General features: G+C 41.0%; 2 protein-coding genes across 5 annotated transcripts in view; both read right to left on the bottom strand.

Annotated features, from left to right (window-relative positions):
- The window catches only part of wdhd1 (WD repeat and HMG-box DNA binding protein 1), a 43,042-nt gene extending 29,555 nt beyond the window's left edge, over positions 1-13,487 (bottom strand). For 2 of the 4 annotated variants that reach the window (XM_036954471.2, XM_036954473.2), the window contains exons 1-8: positions 12,900-13,487; positions 12,173-12,256; positions 11,447-11,558; positions 6,753-6,904; positions 5,810-5,921; positions 5,603-5,653; positions 3,620-3,715; positions 1,228-1,320 (exon numbers count right to left, since the gene is read on the bottom strand). In XM_036954471.2, the coding sequence (XP_036810366.2) occupies positions 1,228-1,320; positions 3,620-3,715; positions 5,603-5,653; positions 5,810-5,921; positions 6,753-6,904; positions 11,447-11,558; positions 12,173-12,249 (693 nt within the window). In that variant the 5' untranslated portion in view covers positions 12,250-12,256; positions 12,900-13,487. The remainder of the gene's footprint in view (positions 1-1,227; positions 1,321-3,619; positions 3,716-5,602; positions 5,654-5,809; positions 5,922-6,752; positions 6,905-11,446; positions 11,559-12,172; positions 12,257-12,899) is intronic. The other 2 variants (XM_036954472.2, XM_090209586.1) reach the window with 1 other exon arrangement.
- A 5,869-nt stretch (positions 13,488-19,356) lies between these two features.
- Positions 19,357-21,146, bottom strand: socs4 (suppressor of cytokine signaling 4). Its single transcript, XM_090209696.1, has 2 exons — positions 19,972-21,146; positions 19,357-19,371 (listed from the first exon to the last, which is right to left on the bottom strand). The coding sequence occupies exons 1-2, from the start codon at positions 21,136-21,138 to the stop codon at positions 19,357-19,359; spliced, it is 1,182 nt and encodes a 393-aa protein (XP_090065822.1). The 5' UTR covers positions 21,139-21,146.
- Between the last annotated feature and the right edge of the window lie 576 nt (positions 21,147-21,722).

Below are 21,722 nucleotides of genomic sequence, written 5' to 3'. Positions count from 1 at the left end.
AAGTTAAATAGTTTATACAATGTTTCAAGTTCGTTGCAGACAGGCCATGTGTAGCCAATGTGATTTATAGGATATTTATTTTTATATTTTCTACCTGCATACTACAATGTTTTTATTTGTTGGCTTTATGTAGGCTATTTTTACATAGTTGGCAATGGAAATAGAAGTTGATTAACCACATGACAATGATTTTGAGATATGAAGACATGAAACTGTTTCACTAACATTTGCATATGAAAACCATAACTGGCATACAGATTGGTACGTAGAAATGGTAAGATAAATTGCCATTCCACATGAGAAAGTTTGCCGACTCCTCGTGTAGCCTATTACCGGCAACTTCAGGAGAGTAGTGGCAGAATCTGCAAAAGTCAGCAGGAGCAGGAGAATAGTTGGGTCAGGTTTTTTCAAATCGAATCAAGCACACACCGATTAAAACACCTGGTTTTCTGAGTAATCTTTCAAATTATTAGCACATGTAAAAACCCAAATCGTCATTCCAGCTGTGTATTTAGTCTGCACATGTGCTAGCACCAGCCGAGCGAAACTCCCTCTATAGCCCGAGTGAAGTGAGTTAGGAATAACTGAATGCATGAGTCTTAGAAGTAAGTTTTACATCAACTTTATATGACCAAACTCAAATATGCTTCCCAAAAATATCACGGTAGAACATTTATTTGATTGGTGATTTTCTGCATTTATCAGAGTTCCATCAGATAGCATGATTTCAGATGTGTCCATGTAATTAGGAATATAGGGGAAATAGTTATTCTTACAAAGCATGTAAAAATTGATCAAACTAATATATTCATCTATTATATCCACAATAACCGCATTGTGTGCATGTAACCGTACTCATTGACAGACTGCAAAAAACATATCATTTCACAAGCCCTGAATTCATTAGATCATTGCTGTCCATTTGAAATGAAGTTTATTTGACCTTTAAAATTGTACAACAAAGCTTATTTAGAAAAATATATATGTTTTTAAAATCTAGATATATTGTGAATCGCCGATAAATACAAGCTGCGTATGATTTTTTGCCCATATCGCCCAGGCTTACAATGGAGCCGTGCATGTTGTTGTTTAATAGGTAGAGGAGAAAACATTGTGAAACAGAGTAGGCCATCCATGAAGAACGCTTAATTTTGTTTTCCGTTTCAAACCCTTTTGTAACCTTACTGAACATGCCCCCCAGGTGTCCACTTTACCCATTGACCTCACCTGTGTGCCAAGGTCATCGGAGAGTGTGCCCACCTGGGCCCAGGAGTCTCTCTGGTACAGCTGCACCGTTGTCTCCACGGGAACGGCCAGGAGCTAGACACACACACACACACACACTATGGAAACCACTGGACGCACTGACATAATGGAATAAGTGTCACTAAGTGGATCAGGATCGGTCTTGAAAAATATATCCCATCTCGATGAGACTAACCTGAATAAATAATAATGGTGCATAAAAGAGGTACTGAATACATAAAAGAGGTACTGAACAGGTGAAAACTATAGGTCACCTTAAAGCAGGGGTTACTATACATAAACTATACATAAATATCAGTACATTTTCATTGCCCTTATGCCTAAAACAAATGCAGTATAGACAAAAACAAATAACAATGAAATGAAATATCCATGTGTATTTTCCCCCATTAAAAACCCTGTCATACCTGTCTAGGTTGGAACTATTGCTGTTAAAATACAATAAATCATTTACATTCTGAACAGGAATAAACAGATTGATCACATCACACAGATAAATAACAGAACACACACACAGGCTTCTTGATAGGGCAATCCTAAGTAACAGTACAGATGAAAAATGATCAGGCCTACTGTACATCTTACTGTAGAAATTGTTGAAAGTCTATGTTGGAACTGTTGCTGTTAAAATATAATACATTTTTTTTTTATTCTGAACTGGAATAAAGTGATTGATCACATCACACATATGTAGACCAGAAAACACACACACACAGTTCTAATGAGAGCATGTCTATTCTGGGCTCAGTTTTGGACAGTGCAACACTGAGGTCAAGCTCAGCCTTGTACAGAAACAGTTTTTTTTTTTTTTTTTTTAAGTATGTCAGAGTTGAGAGCCCTGACTCACATAGGTATGTGGTGCCAAACTGGACCAGAACATCTACTGCTTTCTCAGTCAGGCAGGAGACCGCTTCCTGCTGTAGATGAGCAACCCAGAACTGTGTGAGTGTGTTCGCCTCAAAAAGCATCTTGCTTCAATCAGTTTATTCCAGTTAAGAATGAAAATTATGATTGTATTTTAAACAGCAACAGCTCCAACCTAGACTAGTTTTCAACCATTTCTACAGTAAGATGTACAGTAGGCCTGACCATTTTTCATCTTCATCTGTACTGTTACTAGGGTTGCACAGTAGCTAGCTTGCTTGGCAAATGTTAGCTATTAGCTGTGTAACATTACAAGGCAAGGGGATTGTTTAAAAGAGAAACTCACATCTACTATAATGAGAGTTAGTTAGTACTCCCTTATTTCTGCTTATCATCATCCGTTATAAAATGACAATTCCTTGCTAGCTGACTTTTCCACTGTCGGAGCACTGTTTCCTGAAGCATTCTGCCCTGTTTTGAAAGAACTCCCTGGGTTTACCATCATGCTGTGGATGTTTGTCATTTTATTGATTATTTATTAATTTGTTCGTTGAGACTCATTACTAAGCACTTCTCCACACAAAATACATTGTGGGCACACATTGTTATAAGTTTGTATGAAAGAGAAACTCATCGATGTATATGCGTTTCATGACAATTGAGCTCAGTCAGAACTTGTGACTAGCATGAGTCCAATTCATGACAGCGGTGAGTGATGGCGAGTGTGGGAATAACAAGTCAGTGCCTTGAACGACAGCGCTGCAGGGTAGCCTAGTGGTTAGTGTTGGACTAGTAACCGGAAGGTTGCAAGTTCAAACCCCCGTGCTGACAAGGTACAAATCTGTCGTTCTGCCCCTGAACAGGCAGTTAATCCACTATTCCTAGGCCGTCATTGAAAATAAGATTTTTTTCTTAACTGATTTGCCTAGTTAAATAAAGGTAAAATAAAATAGTGTGTGTCGCGGAGTGATCTTCAAGTAAACTGCAGAAAAAAGATCAGGTAAACCTTGAAGCACACGGGCATCTCATCCTCACGCATCTGCCAAACTGAGACCACTGCTAAGAAAAGAGCGCACTGAACAGAGAGAGCAGATGCACTTGAAACTGTGTGTATGCTAATTTAGAAAGATTGACATAATCAGATAAGAGGAAATTGCCTCGGATCAGATAGAAGGGTCAGGCCTAGGATGGTCGGGGTGTGATTCTGACATCTAGCTAAACAAGAGGACCATGGCCATTGCACATGGGAAAGGAGGGAAACTCATTGGTGTCATAAAATGTATAGCTGGGGAGGTGACGCCTACAAGGGAAGAGTATAAAATGTGTTGTGAACTTTCTAAATGTATGCACTCAGCTGACTGTATCCTTGGTTATACACACATGAAACTTCTCTTGAGCTTTGGGTCTCAATTCCTTATCGAAAGAGGTTGCAATAGCATATTTCTTTTTACAGTCTATAACCTAAAAGTAGAGGTAAGTGAGTTAGTACCTTAGCGGCCTTGGGCTGCCAGGCCAGTCGGCACAGGGACTTGGCATTGATGACATCATTGGACTTCTGCAGCAGCGGCCAGCTGGTCACCTGAGTCTGAATTAATCCAAAGCAGAGTTTCTCAGATCACTCTAACGCAGGGTTTCCCAAACTCCCCCGGGTGAAGGTTTTGGTTTTTCCTCTAGCATTACACAGCTGATTCAAATAACCAAAGCTTGATAAGTTGATTATTTGAATAATGTGTGTAGCGCTAGGGCAAAAAACAAAACGTACACCCAGAAGGAGCCCCAGGACCGAGTTTAAGAAACACTGCTCTAATGCAATAACACGGTCATGTTCATTAGGCAAGAAAACTGACTGAAACTGGAGAGGGACTACCTGGACTTGTCCAATAAGAAAGACACATTTTCATTTAACATTGCAAAACACTTTAGTGTTAAACGACCCAGATATCAATTTTTAAATATACTTTCAAATGGCAGTTGATAGAGCAAGAGCAGAAACAATATATTTTATAGTCGAGACTCTTCACAGTAGCCACCCTTTGCCTTGATGACAGCTTTGCCCACTCTTAGAATTCTCTCAACCAGTTTCATGAGGTAGTCACCTGGAATGCATTTCAATTATCAGGTTTGCCTTGTTCATTTGTGGAATTTCTTCATTCTTAATGTGTTTGAGCCAATAAGTTATGTTGTGACAAGGTATGGGTGGTATACATAAGATGGTCCTATTTGGTAAAAAAACAAGTCCATATTATGGCAAGAATAGCTCAAATAACCTAAGAGAAACGAAAGTCCATCACTACTTTAAGACTTTGAAAGTTTCTTCAAGTGCAGTTGCAAAAACCATCAAGCGCTATGATGAAATTGGCTCTCATGAGGACCACCACAGGAAAGGAAGACCCAGAGTTACTCTGTTGCAAAGGATAAGTTCTTTAGAATTACCAGCCTCAGAAATTGCAGCCCAAATAAATGCTTCACAGAGTTCAAGTAACAGACACATCTCAACATCAACTGTTCAGAGGAGACTGGGTGAATCAGGCCTTCATGGTCCAATTGCTGCAAAAAAAACACGACTAAAGGACACCAATAAGAAGATGAGACTTGCTTGGGCCAAGAAACACTAGCAATGGACATTAGATCAGTGGAAATCTGTCATTTGGTCTGATGAGTCCAAATTTGACATTTTTGGTTTTAACCGCTGTGTCTTTGTGAGATGCAGAGTAGATGAACAGATGGTCGCCGCATGTGAAGCATGGTGGAGGTGGTGTGATGGTGCTTTGCTGGTGACACTGTCCGTGATTTATTTAGAATTCAAGGCAGACTTAACCAGCATGGCTACCACAGCATTCTGCAGAGATACACCATCCCATCTGGTATGCACTTAGTAGGACTAACACTTGTTTTTCAACAAGACAATGACCCAACACACCTCCAGGCTGTGTAAGGGCTATTTGACAAAGAAGGAGAGTAATGGAGTGCTGCATAAGACGACCCGACCTCCCCAATTGGGTTTGGGATGAGTTGGACTGCAGAGTGAAGGAAAAGTAGCCAACAAGAGATCAGCATATGTGGGAACTCATTGAAGACGGTTGGAAAAGCATTCTAGGTGAAGCTGGTCGAGAGAATGCCAAGACTGTGCAAAGCTGTCATCAATGCAAAGGGTGGCTACTTTGAAGAATCTCAAATATAAAATATATTTTTATTTGTTTAACTATTTTAGTTACTACATGATTCCATGTGTTATTTCATAGTGTTGATGTCTTCACTATTATTCTACAATGTAGAAAATAGTACAAATAAATAAAACCCTTGAATGAGTAGGTGTGTCCAAACATTTGATTGGTACTGTATACATATATATTTTTTTACACTGTTTGGAGGTAGGCATCCGGAAAAAACCCTTAGGCGGCCCGCCCAAGGATTTCAATGACAATGAGCTAAACAGAAGAGTAGAATATGAGGTGGGGTGATGGCTTGTTACCTGTTCCTCAATCTTCCACACAGCTACAGATCCATCACAACTAGCAGAGGCCTGAGATGAGAAAGGTTTGACAAATACTTTTTTTCTTGTATGAATAAAGCATTCTAGTCTATTCCCAATGCACAATAACAGTATCTAGCAAATTAGTATCATGTCAAAACCTGTAAAATTAGTGGTGGTAAGGGTAACGTTGTAGATGATTCCTACCAGGAACTCATCTTTGGGGTCAAAGGTGACACTGAGGATGGGTGCAGTGTGTCCCCGCAGGGTCTTCTGCTGACTGCTGTCGTACATCTCCACTACCTTCACCATGAAGTCACTGAGGGAGGCACACACACATACACACAATCAGAACAAAGGTAATCAAGAAAATCATTGTTTGGGCTACGGGTATGTCCGATTTAATGATATCAGTTAGATCTGCAGAAGGAAATAGACGCAAGAAACTCATTTCCTCAAATCAGTGGTGGATGTCATACAGATGCCATATCTTCATTTGATCACCCTATTGCACAGCAGGAAATGCAAACTTGTAATGTACTCTAGACTTAAAAACACTTCTAAAGTATATCATTTTCACCTTAAAATTTCAGACTTGATTGATCATCCCATGTCCATTAACGATATTCCACATAATTCAAATGTTCCTGCTGTAGCAAATTGGCTCAAATTAAGATCCTACATCTGTAACCCTCACCAGGCCTCAGATGCCTGTGTTGATCAAGTCAATATTCAAACGGATATTAGCCACGTGAAAATGGCCTAATCAATCCAGAGATATGGTCAGAGTCTTCATTTCTGTGATACACCTGTTTAGGGAATCAATGCGTACAGCAAACAGCTATTGACTTACAGTCTAGACTAATCAGAAAGGAATTGAATGCTGTTTCGCGAATCTAATCTAATCTATGATCTGGCACAATAACTATATTGGGATCATTAGTATAACCATCAAACCAGAAACACATTTTTATGACAAGGAAATAAATGTAGATATCTGCATTGCCGAACTGAGGAGGATAATGACATTCAGAATATAATTTGTTCAGCTTCTAGCAATTTGCTCTGAGCTCTGCACATCAGGGTGGTAACACAGAAATGACATTATATTCTAAGTCATTCTATTTCTATGGGTGTCCGTCTACAGTACCTGGATCCGGCAGCGACTCTGGAGCCGCTGCTGTTGTAGGTGATGTGGGTGGCGTTGGTGGTAAAGCGGGTGAGGATGCCATCTGGGTCACCCTCAGGGAACGTGTGGATTTGTACTGTGTTGTTGGAGGCTGCTGTGACCAGCTTCCCATTCTATATATTATTGGAAGAAAAGACAAAGTTAGATAAACATAAGAATTTCATTGTACACTCACTGTATGCCGTGAATATGACAAATAAACCTAGATTTGTAACAGGGAGCGGATATTTCGAGCCATAGCACTGTTTGAATATTATCATAATGTATGTACAACTTGACTAAGTATGTAACCTTAGAAACAAGGGTCATGAAATCAATAACTTGCTAACATCGGATAACATTCATATACCGGCCATCTCTGAAACTCACTTAGATAATTCCTTTGATTATAAAGCAATAGCAATAGAAGGATATAACATCTACAGAAAAAACAGGAATGTCTATGGGGAGGTGTTGCTGTATACGTTCAGAGCCATATTCCTGTAAAGCTTAAAGAGGATTGTAGCGGTATTATTAGAGGGGTGAATATACATTTAAAAAATTGGGGGCACCAGGCAGGTATTAACCCTGCCGAAATTGAAAAGAGTAGGCTAGGTGGAGTACCACTACCAGACACACACATCTGCAAAAGAGACTGCCTAGAGTGTAGCCGGTTTGCCAGAGGAGAGAAAAGATAAGACACACCATATAACACACACGTCACAGGACAGGGGTAACCCCACCAATAATACCTCATACAATAATAATGGCAGAGCAATTTAATGGCAACTTCATAGAAACAATTGACAAGAAAGAACTCAGGTCATCAACATTAGAGGATTTGCAATAATCTGTATTACCTCCCAGGAGAGGAGTGCAGGGGATATGAATGGGTGCGTGTAAAGCACTGGAGTGATAGAGGGGAAATATATGAGAGCGAGGATCCCATCAGCTTTCTATAGGCTAGGCCTACAACAGGAGTATAGCCTACCAGGCTGGCATGAAAATGATCCACGGGAAAAGCGTCCTCAATTCGCTATTTCAGTGCATAGATGACGTGTATTTTTTCCCCATACCACTGTTCTGAGACAGGTGCATGATAATGGTCCATTCTAAATCAAAACTAAATTTCACCACATATTATTTAGTATATGTAAATTAAACATTAAATGAATAACAGTCTTATAGGTGACAGTATTAGCCTATAACTTGTGAATGATGCCCAGCTTGTGCAGTAAGGGAAGAAAAGAGCACATGCCTTTTTTTGCAACTTCAAATCATAGTCGCAGACCTCATGTAGCCTAGCCCATTTTGATAAGGTTTGTATCACAACTGGTGGCCAAATAACATCTTACAACTAAGCACATTAATCCGCTTTATAACCGGTGTAAAGCCTAACTGGCATACATAGGCTGCACATGAGTTTCAAGTTTGGGCAAGATCATTTTCACTACAAAAATGCACCTTTGTAATAAACCATTACATGCATAACTGCATTTGTAGTCACTTTTGAGAAGTGTTTTCCAGCTATTTTCCAGCATTTGGAAAATGTGCACTTATAGCCTACTGCTGAGCTTATAATGTGGAGAAATAACCTAATAACTCAGCAAAAAAAGAAAAACCCTTTTTCAGGACAATCTTTCTAAGATATTTGGATTATTACAAATTCTGATCTTCATTGTAAAGGGTTTAAACACGGTTTCCCATGCTTGTTCAATGAACCATAAACAATTAATGAACATGCACCTGTGGAACAGTCTTTAAGATGGTAGGCAATTAAGGTCACAGTTACAAAAACTTAGGACACTAAAGATGCCTTTCTACTGACTCTGGAAAAACACCAAAAGAAAGATGCCCAGGGTCCCTGCTCATCTGCGTGAACGTGCCTTAGGCATTCTGCAAGGAGGCATGAGGACTGCAGATGTGGGCAGGGCAATAAATTGCAATGTCCATACTGTGAGACGCCTAAGACAGCGCTACAGGGAGACAGGACGGACAGCTGATTGTTCTCGCAGTGGCAGACCACATGTAACAACACCTGCACAGGATCGGTACATCCAAACATCACACCTGCGGGACAGGTACAGAGGACGGCAACAACTGCCCGAGTTACACCAGGAATGCACAATCCCTTAATCAGTGCTCAAGCTGTCTGCAATAGGCTGAGAGAGGCTGGACTGAGGGCTTGTAGGCCTGTTGTAAGGCATGTCCTCACCAGACATCACTGGCAACAATGTTGCCTATGGGCACAAACCCACCGTCGCTGGACCAGACAGGACAGGCAAAAAGTGCTCTTCACTGACGAGACGCGGTTTTGTCTCACCAGGGGTGATGGTCGGATTCGCATTTATCGTCAAAGGAAAGAGCGTTACACCGAGGTCTGTACTCTGGAGCGGGATCGATTTGGAGGTGGAGGGTCCGCCATGGTCTGGGGCAGTGTGTCACAGCATCATCGGACTGAGCTTGTTGTCATTGCAGGGAATCTCAACGCTGTGCGATGCAGGGAAGACATCCTCCTCCCTCATGTGTTACCCTTCCTGCAAACCTATCCTGACACAACCCTCCATCATGACAATACCACCAGCCATACTGCTCGTTCTGTGCGTGATTTCCTGCAAGAGAGGAATGTCAGTGTTCTGCCATGGCCAGCAAAGAGCCTGGATCTCAATCCCATTGAGCACGTCTGGGACCTGTTGGATCGGAGGGAGAGGGCTAGGGCCATTCCCCCCAGAAATATCCGGGAGCATGAAGGTGCCTCGGTGGAAGAGTGGGGTAACATCTCACAGCAAGAACTGGAAAATCTGGTGCAGTCCATGAGGAGGAGATGCACTGCAGTACTTAATGCAGCTAGCGGCCACACCAGATACTGACTGTTACTTTTGATTTTGACCCCCTCCTTTGTTCAGGGACACATTATTCCATTTGATAGTCACATGTCTGTGGAACTTGTTCAGTTTATGTCTCAGCTGTTGAATCTTATGTTCATACAAATATTTACACATGTTAAGTTTGCTGAAAATAAACGCAGTTGACAGTGAGAGGACGTTTCTTATTTTAGTGAGTTTAGTTTATCAACATTAAGCTAAACATTCTGATCTGTTGCATCATCAATAGAATTGGTCAACTTTTGTACTATGGCGGATAGTACATTGACATAGGATAGTGCTTTCACTGTTCATTAGGCCTACTCATCTTGTTGGCTGACGAAAAGTAGGCAGTTCTGGCCAGTTCTGTCATCTTTAATATGCGCCTCGGAATTCAATTAGAGGGATGCACACAGTTGAGTCCCAATGTGTCTCTTCCTTCACTTGTAGCCTACTTCTTAACTGAAATGCCTGTGAGAAGGACCCGATCATGTGACGGACATCGGCTACATCTGAGAGTGAGTGAGATGTGCTTCGGAGCACGGCAATTATAATTATTATATTCAGCCCTAGGGCACAACGGCCACTTTGGCCGCAAAAGGCATGGATTTTTTTAGGGGGCATTACGGCCACACAAGGGGGATGCTGCATGGAAATTTCAGGCCTGGTGAGAATATTATCAAGTGCTTGTCAAATTGTGAATGAGAGCGTGATGAAGTGTGTGCAGCTTGAAGCTTTTTAAAAATCATTAGAGTCCCATCATGCAGCCTTAGAATGTATAAAAAATCTAAACATATAGCCCAACGTTTGTATCAAATTGCATAAATAACTCTAAATTAAGAATATAGGAGGACCAGTTTCTTTGTTAAACGGTCAAAACAGAATATTTATGAAGCTGTGTTCAATTGTATTCTTCATACTATACAATTTAAATTCCGCAGGGCCTCCCGAGTGGCGCAGCAACTCAAGCATCGCAGTGCTTGAGGCGTCACTACAGAACTGGGTTCGATCCCAGGCTGTCTCACAACCGGCCGTGACCGGGAGTCCCATAGGGCGGCGCACAATTGGCCCAGTGCCGTCCGGGTTTGGCCGGGGAAAGCAGAGTATGCTTTTCTGTTCCTCTGAAATGGACTACATTTACTTCATATCATGTTTCTTTAGACCTGTCTAAATTAAATTATGGATTTACTGTGATGGTGTAGGCTATATTAAATGGATTTATTCGACTTTTTAAAATGTAGATGTTCAAAGTTCTGCATCAGTGGCTTGTAGGCTATGCGTGGAAGGCAGGAGATGCTAAACGTGCTTATGTTAATGTTAATTAACGTCAATTACTGGCTGACAAAATGTCAGGACCGCCACAGCCCTAGCCATGATTGCATGGAACTCCCATCTCAAATGACTCAAGCAAACAGCAAAATGATCTTTAAAAAAACAGATTAAACATCTCATGGAACAGCAGGGACAGTGAGGGGACACACAAACACATATAGTTTTAATTATTTTTGTTGTATTGTTTGTATATTGTTACATTTTACATTTCTGTGACTGTCCTTGTCTAAATGGTGTATAAGTGTGTTCTTACTCGTCATGTTGTGTTTCTTGTGGACCCCAGGAAGATAATAAAAATAAGAAGTGTTATAGAATTGACATCAACCACCTGCAATATGGTTGTAGACTCCTATGGGGTCTAAGAGTCTACAGCCATGTCTCAGGAGTACCTCATTGGCAACCACATTGAGTAGGCTTATTGCATATTTGCTGTGAAACACATTGGTAACTTTGGCAATGGCAGACTGGTATGAGACTCACCTTCAAGGCTAAAGAATAGGCCTTCTCCCCCACGTTGATGGACTTGGGATCGTCGTCATCCAGACTCTCCCATATTCTCACATCCCCATCACTTCCACAAGTGACTATATACCTGAGAGAATGTCAGGCAAGAATAATTTCAGCGACTGCCTCTATACTTATATTACTACCTGGACAATATTTATTAGCGCTGAGAGATTAGCGCTTTTTGAGGTCAGTTCGATTATAAAAAAATGATGGGTTTGATTATTTTTTTTTTAAACATTAAATGCATGGTGGGTTGAACGCTCTAACACAGCATAAAACAATAAATAAAAGTCCCATGATGGTAGTGACTGCCATTAGTGCTCATCACTTATTAATCATAATCAATTCACATTACTTTAAACAAATATTTCAGTTGTGTATATTACATTTGTTTTATGCCTATTTGATGACCAGGGCCTAACATTTACGTTTTGGTCAACCAGCCACTGTGGCAGGTACAAGTAGATGGAAAAATCTACCAGCCAAAAGCTTTTTTTGCCTGATGACCATGCTTAATGTTTTTAAAACAAAACATGTATAAGTAATAAGTAATGTGATATATTGCTTAATGTCATGTTTTTTGACAAGTCTTTTAACCAAAATATCAGATGAGACATGTTCAGCTGCCACTTTATGGACGGGAGGTAACGCTGGTAGTGAATATGTTCCAGCTGTCATGGCTGCTTCAGTTATACTTACTTTCCAGTGTCATCGAAGCAAACATCAGTGTGTCCCTCCGAGTGGCCGTAGCGCATTGGCTTTCTTTCACAGGGCATTGCTCTACTGAAATGATAGCATTATCAGAGAATGAGAGGTGATGCAAATGTGGAAGTGGCATGTTCCCATTTATGTTGTACATACACATGAACTAGCTAACATACTGAATTCTTCTTCTCGAGTACCACTTAACTAAACAGTATTGATGTGCTGTTTATTTTATTGTTGTCTACTTATTTTATTGTTGTCTACTGTCCACTGTCGTTTCGCTAAGGTTATTGGCTGCCTTGGTACCCGTTTGATTAACTACTATTAGCTACTTACTATACGCAAGTGCAATCAAATTTCCCCTAGGGGATCAATAACACAGCTACAGTATCATTCATCTTATTTAATAACGAACATTGCATTTCACTATCTATGACTTAGTCAAGTTATCTAGTTAGTTAACTACTTTTGCAGCCAGTCTATTCGTTGTGCAATTCACTTTCTTTGAAAATGTATTCCTGTGCGTTATATGTGCGAAGACCTTTGAACCACATAACTAGCTAGCGTCAGCTAACCGGGGCAGAATAACAGTTCAAAATAGCTAACTGGCTAAAAACCACATGACAAAATCACGTAATCATTCCAAACGTTTGAAATCGTCTCTTTGAATATATCATGTTGCAGGAGATTAGTGAAACAGGGATCATAAAACCAAACTTACTGTAGAATCCTCTTTCTGTGATGGCAGAAACTCCCGCGCTGTTGAAAACGAGGAACCCAAAAGAGCTTCAGGATTCCCGCCCGCGACGTCAAGCGTCACCACTCCCTCGACTCCTCCTTTGCTCCTCCCATGTGCCCAAAAAAGACGAGCGCCACCAAAAAAACTTTGTCATGTAGGCAGGCGGCAGCTAGCTATGCAGTTTGTATCTTTTCAAACATAAATTATAAATGAATTCCAATCAAGTCATCCATAATTTCCTTCTTGTCAAAACTAATTCAACCTCTCAATCTAACTCCCAGTATAGTCTAAGCTCCTTGCATTCGTTTTCAAAGAGTTGTATGTTTATTCACATCATTGTTAAGAGTTAAAATGATACAAAAAAAGTATTGTATACACAAAAGACTGGGCAACGAAATTAAATTTGCATCAAACAACAATATGTAAGTACCACAGGACCACAGCACCTTAATTGGGGAAGACTCGTGGTAATGGCTGGAGCAGAATGAGTGGAACTTATCAAATACATCAACCCCATGGTTTGATGCCATTCAATTGGCGCAGTTCCAGACATTATTATGAGCTATCCTCCCCTCAGCAGCCTCCACTGTCATCTCTTTACAAACCAATGTGGCCCAGACAATCTGATCTTGGTATACTTACTATTGGCTGAGAGGTGTCTCGCTGGAGTAATTTCATAAGCACAACAGGAAATAGGCTGCTGCAGACAGCTGTGTCTAAATATTACTGCAATGAAATCCAATAGTCTCCAATAAAGCCTGTGTGTGTGTGTGCCTGTGTGCTTGTGAGTTATGTGTGTGGGTGTCTGTGTGTGAGTAACCTGTGCAATGTGTGTGCTTGCTTGTGTGTGTGCCCATGTTGACTGATTACTACAAATGAGCCAAAACCAAAGACATACAATCCCATCACAGAATCGTCTGTGATTTAATGAATTCTGTATATAATAAGATACCTTAATACAGTGTTACAATGTTAAACTCTGGATGGGGTCTGACTGCAATGATAACTGGATAATCTGAGACACATTCATATTTAATTTCTGTGGTATGGGAAGATCAATAAAAGTATGGCTCCTGCCTCTGTCCATTGAGAAACCGTATTTATTTTCCCCATCATCTAGACACATGGTCTGCATCACGATTCTCCACACTTCACCCAAAGTGTGCACTTGCACACTTCCCGTCACAGGTTTAAAAGCAATGGATTGGTGTTATCATTGCCGGGGGGGAGCTTTTGCCATTGTTAAATCCATGATGGGAATTGTGCTTATGGATAAGGGAGGAGAATAGGGACGCTGCCCATGACTGAATTTCAATGTGTCTTTCCATGATTTCTCGCATCCTATCTACTCACCTATTTTTCAACCATATTGGGTCCCTCCCCTCGCACTTTCTTCTCCAATGCGTTTTGAGAAGGTGGTGAGGATCCCAATCTTATCGCCAAATGGCAATAATTAAGAGTGTGTAAAATAAATTACTTGTAAATTAACAAACGACTTCAAAATCTGAATTAGTCTTGCATAGAGAGGAAGAAAGTGCCTTCTATTTCTTATCTCTCCCACTCTTTGGAAAGCAATAACATTCAAAGGTGCTCTTTGCAGAGAGCACTTTGAATTGTTTTCCCACATTTGAAAGGCAAATATTACCATACTATTAAGTTATTTTACTGAGCAGTGGTAAGGACATGGTTAAGTGTAATGTGAGAAGTGCTTTTCTAGTAGAGCAAGGATATGTCGAAAATAAGATATTATATATTTCCTGACCATCTGTTCTACATAGAAAATAATGTCACAGAAAAGAGGTTTGACAATGGAGTATTTAATGGTTGAATTTGGAAGTAGAATATAGTATCCATGTAGGGAAATTGGAATGAATGTTATTAAAGGTTGTTTGGGTGGTTGAACATTTTAGCATTTTGAGGAAACAATATTAAAAAGACCATAATTCAATATATCAGAATAATGAGGTATCTGGCCTCTCTAAAAAGGGGCTAACATGAAACAGTATCCATTTTTACAGTGCCATCAGAAAGTATTCACACCCCTTGACTTTTTTCACATTTTGTTGTGTTACAGCCTGAATTTGAAATGGGTTATCTTGAGATGTTGTGCCACTGATCTACACACAATACCCCATAATGTCGAAGTGGAATTATGTTTTTTTTTATTTATGAAAAGCTCAAATGTCTTGAGTCAATAAGTATTCAACCCTTTTATAATGGCAAGGTTAAATAAGTTTGGGAGTAAAATAATAAGCAATAAGTTGCATAAGTTGCATAATAAGTTGCATTGATTCTTTGTGCAATAATAGTGTTTAACATTATTTTTTAATGACTACCTAATTATTATAATATATTTTTTTAAACCTTTGTTTAACTAGGCAAGTCAGTTAAGGACAAATTCGTATTTACAATGGCGGCCTACCAAAAGGCAAAAGACCTCCTGCGGGGAAGGGGGCTGGGATAAAAAAATAAAATAACATATAAATATAGGACAAAACACACATCATGACAAGAGAGACAACACAACACTACATAAAGAGAGACCTAAGACAACAACATAGCAAGGCAGCAACACATGACAACACAGCATGGTAACAACACAACATGATAGCAGCACAAAACATGGTACAAACATTATTGGACATTATCTCTGTACCCTACACATGAAATTATCTGTACACAGTCCCTTAGTCGAGTAGCACATTTCACACACGGATTCAATCACAAAGACCAGGGAGGTTTTCCAATGCCTCGCAAAGAAGGGCACCTATTGGTAAATGGATCTGCCACTTGTTTTAAATTTTCGCCTAAAATTACATACCCAAATCTAACTGCCTGTAGCTCAGGACCTGAAGCAAGGATATGCATACTCTTGACACCATTTGAAAGAAAACACTTTGAAGTTTGTGTAAATGTGAAATTAATGTAGGAGAATATAACACATTAAATATGGTAAAAGATAATACAAAGAAAAAAACATGCTTTTTTGTAGCATCATCTTTGAAATGCAAGAGAAAGGCCATAATGTAGTATTCCAGCCCGAGGACAATTTAGATGTTGGCCCATAGATAGCAGGAGTGTATGGGCAAAGTTTTAGACTGATCCAATGAACCATTGCATATCTGTTCAAAATATTGTATCAAGACTGCCCAAATGTGCCTTAATGGTTTATTCATACATTTTCAGTTCATAATTGTGCACTCTCCTCAAACAAGAGCATGATATTATTTCACTGTAATAGCTAATGTAAATTGTACAGTGCAGTTAGATTAACAAGAATTTAAGCTTTCTGCCCATTTCAGATATGTCTATGTCCTAGGAATTTTTCATGTTACGTAAAGCCTCATGGTAATCACATTAGTCTACGTTAGCTTAACCGTCCCATTGAGGGGACACCCATCCTGTTTAAAAAGCAGACATTGAATATCCCTTTGAGCATCAGGAAGTTATTAATTACACATTGGATGGGGTATCAATACACCATCCAAAGATACAGGCGTCCTTTCTAACTCAGTTGCTGGATAGAAAGTAAACCCCTCAGGGATTTCACCATGAGGCCAATGGTGACTTTAAAACAGTTACAGAGTTGAATGGCTGTGGCAGGAGATAACTGAGGATGGATCAGCAACATTGAAGTTACTCCACAATACTAACATAAATGACAGCGTGAAAAGAAGGAATCCTGTACAGAATAAAAATATTCCAAAACATGTATCCTGTTTGCAATAAGGCACTAAAGTAAAACAGCAAAACATTCGGCAAAGAAACACACCTTTTGTCCTGAATACAAAACATTCCGTTTGGAGCAAATCTAACACAAAACATCACTGCATACCACTCTTCATATTTCAAGAATGGTGGTGGCTGCATCATGTTAAGGGTATGCTTGTCATCGGCAAGGACTAGGGGAGTTTTTTAGGATAAAAATACATTTAAAGGCCTCCCGAGTGGTGCAGTGGTCTAGGGCACTGCATCACAGTGCTAGCTGTGCCACTAGAGATTCTGGGTTCGAGTCCAGGCTCTGTCGCAGCCAGCCGCAACCGGGAGACCCATGGGGCGGCGCACAATTGGCCCAGCGTCGTTCAGGTTAGCGAAGGGTTTGGCCTGCAGGGATGTCATTGTCCCATCGTTCTCTAGCGACTCCTGTGGTGGCCCAGGACACGGTCCTGTGGTGCACGTAGACACGGTCGCCAGGTGTACGGAGTTTCCTCCAACCCAGTGGTGCGGTTGGCTTCTGGGTTAAAGTGGGCATTGTGTCAAGAAGCATTGTGGCTTGGTTGGGTTGTGTGTCAGAGGACGCACGGCTCTCGGCTTTTGCCTCTCCCGAGTCCGTGCAGGAGTTGAAGCGATGAGACAAGACTGTCACTACCAATTGGATACCATGAAATTGGGGAGAATTTAAAATGTATTCATGTTTTGTTTAGTGTTGTGTTGTAGTAGTGGCTAGAGGAAATCCTGGTTCAGTCTGCTTTCCAACAGACACTGGGAGACAAATTCAACTTTCAGCAGGACAATAACCTAAAACACAAGGCTATACACTGGAGTTGCTTCTGAGTGGCCTAATTACAGTTTTGACCTAAATTGGCTTGGAAATCTATGGCAAGATTTGAAAATGTCTGTCTAGCAATGATCAACAACCTACTTGACAGAGCTTGACGAATGTTTTAAAAGTTAATTGGCAAATATTGTACAATCAAGGTGTTCAAAGCTCTTAGAGATTTACCCAGAAAGACTCACAGCTGTAATCGCTGCCAAAGGTGATTCTAACATATATTGACTCAGAGGGTGAATACTTATCTAATCAAGATATAGTGTTTTATTTCCCATTAATAAAAATATATATACACTACCGTTCAAAAGTTTGGGGTCACTTAGAAATGTCCTTGTTTTCCATGAAAACATACATGAAATGAGTTGCAAAATGAATAGGACATATAGTCAAGATGTTGACAAGGTTATAAATAATGATTTTTAATTGAAATAATAATTGTGTCCTTCAAACTTAGCTTTCGTCAAAGAATCCTCCATTTGCAGCAATTACAGCCTTGCAGACCTTTGGCATTCTAGTTGTCAATTTGTTGAGGTAATCTGAAGAGATTTCACCCCATGCTTCCTGAAGCAACTCCCACAAATTGGATTGGCTTGATGTGCACTTCTTACGTACCGGTACCATACGGTCAAGCTGCTCCCACAACAGCTCAATAGGGTTGAGATCCGGTGACTGTGCTGGCCACTCCATTATAGACAGAATACCAGCTGACTGCTTCTTCCCTAAATAGTTATTGCATAGTTTGGAGCTGTGCTTTGGGTCATTGTCCTGTTGTAGGAGGAAATTGGCTCCAATTAAGCGCTGTCCACAGGGTATGGCATGGCGTTGCGAAATGGAGTGATAGCTTTCATTTTTCAAGTCCAAATATCCCACTTTACCACCACCAAAGCACCCCCAGACCATCACATTGCCTCCACCATGCTTGACAGATGGCGTCAAGCACTCCTCCAGCATCTTTTCATTTTTTTTGCTCCTCACAAATGTTCTTCTTTGTGATCCGAACAACTCAAACTTAGATTTGTCTCTCCATAACACTTTTTTTCCAATCTTCCTCTGTCCAGTGTCTGTAATCTTTTGCCAATCTTAATCTTTTATTTTTATTGGCCAGTCTGAGATATGGCTTTTTCTTTGCAACTTTTCTTTCTGCTTAGAACTCTGCCGCCTCTTCAATGTTAACGTTGAGACTGGTGTTTTGCTGGTACTATATTTAATGAAGCTGCCAGTTGAAGAATATCCTTAATTTCTCAGAACAAGAATAGACTGACGAGTTTGAGAAGAACGTTTGAGCCTGTAATCGAACCCACAAATGCTGATGCTCCAGATACTCAACTAGTCTGAAGAAGGCCAGTTTTTATTGCTTCTTTAATCAGACAACAGTTTTCAGCTGTGCTAACATAATTGCAAAGGGTTTTCTAATGATCAATTAGCCTTTTAAAATTATAAACTTGGATTAGCTAACACAATTGGAACACAGGAGAGATGGTTGCTGATGATGGGCCTCTGTACGCCTATGTAGATATTCCATTAAAAATCAGCTGTTTCCAGCTACAATAGTCATTTACAACATTAACAGTGTCTACACTGTATTTCTGATCAATTTGATGTTATTTTAATGGACAAAAAATTAGCTTTTCTTTCAAAGACAAGGACATTTCTAAGTGAGCCCAAACTTTTGAACGGTAATATATATAATTTCTCTTCCATTTGACATTACAGATTATTTCGGGTAGATCGTTGACAAATAAATTAAAATTAAATCCATTTTAATCCCACTTTGTAACACAACAAAATGCAGAAAAAGTCAAGGGGTATGAATACTTTCTGAAGGCACTGTATGTACTTTTCTGGGACTGAAAAAAACAATGAAATGTTGTGGCAACCAAGACAAACTCACTTGTACTGCATCTGTAAACATACCATGGGTGTGAATAGTGCATTTATATTGCCATCTTGTGGCCTCGGATAAGACTGCAGCCCTCTGCATCCTTTAGTTACAAGACTGAAAATCCAATCAAGTTCTGTATAAAAAAAACAAGGACTATGTGTTGGACGGCCATGTAACCACTTTTAAACTGTCCTCACATATTGCATTAAATGTGTAAATGTACATACTAAAAGTGTTTCTGAGTGTTATCGCTCATTTAGTTACTGTAAGAAGGCAGTAGGGGAGGCAATGATTATTGTATTGGGATGTTACATTTGTCCAGATGGGATAGTTTTTAAACCAGATGCGCACTTCCTCATAGCTTCTGTAATAATGTAATCATTCACTCTGACATTCATTCAAATCATCTCACTCTCCCTCCCCCACCCATTCAAGTCTCTTGTGTGTCCGATTAAATTTTCCCACAAGGAAATAAAAAAGTCTACAAAAGTCTTCTTGCGACTGCAGGAAGGATCTTCACAGGTCTCTGAAAACGGATAAATCATTGTCAATATGGAAGAGTAGTAACCCATGGGACAATAATGATAGTAGGTAATTATAATTGTTCTACACTGTTCTACATTGCACTTGTAGTGGTACTGTCTAAGATAGTACCTGAGCTGATAGGGAAGTGGAAGGATCTCAATACCCTGGTACGTAGTGCAGCTACAGATCACGGCGTGGCACAGGTGTTGCAGGGTGAAGGGGAAAGTCCGGGGCAGGGGGAGAGCAAGGAGGGGCTCGAAGAAAAGGCATGTGGCCGGGTCGCTGTAGTGCCGGAGCAGGCCCGTGACACTCGGGTCCCAGGAAATGCACGGGTCGCGTCCGTCAAAGCTGAAGCGCTTGCCGTTCTGCTCTATGCGTGCATGGAGGGAACGGCTGTAGCGGCGGAAGCTGACTGAGAAGAGGAATTCGTCCTGGGCCGAGTTGCGCAGGAGGAAGGTGCCCTCTGGCTGGCCCTCCAGAAGCTCCTCGGCTTCGAAGCGGTCACGCACGCCCCAGTAACATGGGCTGTTGTTGATCTGGAGGAGGTCCGGGACAAGGATGTAGTCGGTATGGCTGTCACCATGGGCTGCTCCTCCTTGTGGACAGGACGGGTCCCAGTCCTCAAGGCTCAGGGGCCTACTTGAGCAAATGCCCTCCCAGGAAAGAGGCATCGAAGGCGGAGACGAGGACGTGGAAGGGAATTGTTTTTTGCTGGCAGCCTGGGAAGCCTGAGCAGCTTGGGCAGTCTCTAGGCCCACGATGGTGCTAGGGTGGCTGGCGTGCTTCTTGATGAGGTGCCAGCAGTGAGCCAGCTCCGACTTGGGTGAGAAGGGACACTTGTCCTGCATGAGCTCCGAGATGTGGATCTTGCGCTTGGACCAGAGGAGCACAGAGAAAGCCCCCCTGGAGGACCCTGTTGGGTGGCCGTGGTGGTGATGGTGGCCATTGCGGAGAGGGAAACACTGACCCACCGCATCCTGGAACTTCTGCCGGAGGGAGCGTCGAGAAAGGGCTTTTCGACACGTGTCGTCCGTGTCGATTTCCCCCAAGACGGTGCAGCTACACTTCCTCTCTCGCCATCGCCACGGACACAAGGTGGAACGTTCATCCATCGGTCCCTCCCCCTCCGGACCCCAAAGGCCGGGGTTTTTCCGGGAACTCCTGGAACGTTTCTTGCTGCTCCACACGTAGCTGTCTGCACTCCAGCTGCGGATGCCACATTTGGGGCGGCTGTCTGAACTCCAGGATTTCTTCTCAGACATGGTCCTCCCTCCTCTTTATACAGCTCTGTGCTACATCAATGGACAGAGATAAACAAGTAAATATTTGGATTAAGTAACTATCACAGATAAATCAATGGGATTGTTATCAACAAAAGCTTTGAAATAAAATGTCAAATAGTACGAGTAGATGGCATATCATGTTAGTTTAGATAGGCAAAGCTCAGATTCCACACAGGTAGGCTAATACTAATAGGCTAATACTAGGCTCCCACTGGGCACAGATGCAATTTAATCGTCTAGTTTTGATTTAATTTTGGTTGAGTTGTCAACAAACGTGAATCCAACACGAAATCAACTAAATATATTACCTTTTCATTGGATTTTGTTTAAAAGTTGGGTTAAAAGAAGACTAAATTCCCTTACGTTGATGACTTTTTGCAATCATCCAATCATTTTCCCATGTTGATTCAACATCATCACATATAACGTTTTGTTTAAATGACATGGAAACAAAGTTGATTCAACCAGTTTTTGCTCAGTGGGCTAATACTGTCATGCTGTATTTCCATTGAGAACTTAGCCCAGTGTTTTACCCAAAAAGGTCAGACTTTTCTGTTTCCATC

Source organism: Oncorhynchus mykiss, chromosome 19 (assembly GCF_057628025.1).
Source record: "Oncorhynchus mykiss isolate SJ-2025 chromosome 19, ASM5762802v1, whole genome shotgun sequence".
Lineage (NCBI taxonomy): Eukaryota > Metazoa > Chordata > Actinopteri > Salmoniformes > Salmonidae > Oncorhynchus > Oncorhynchus mykiss.
The sequence above is the reverse complement of the archived record's forward strand: the minus strand, read 5'-3'. Positions and strand labels throughout refer to the sequence as shown.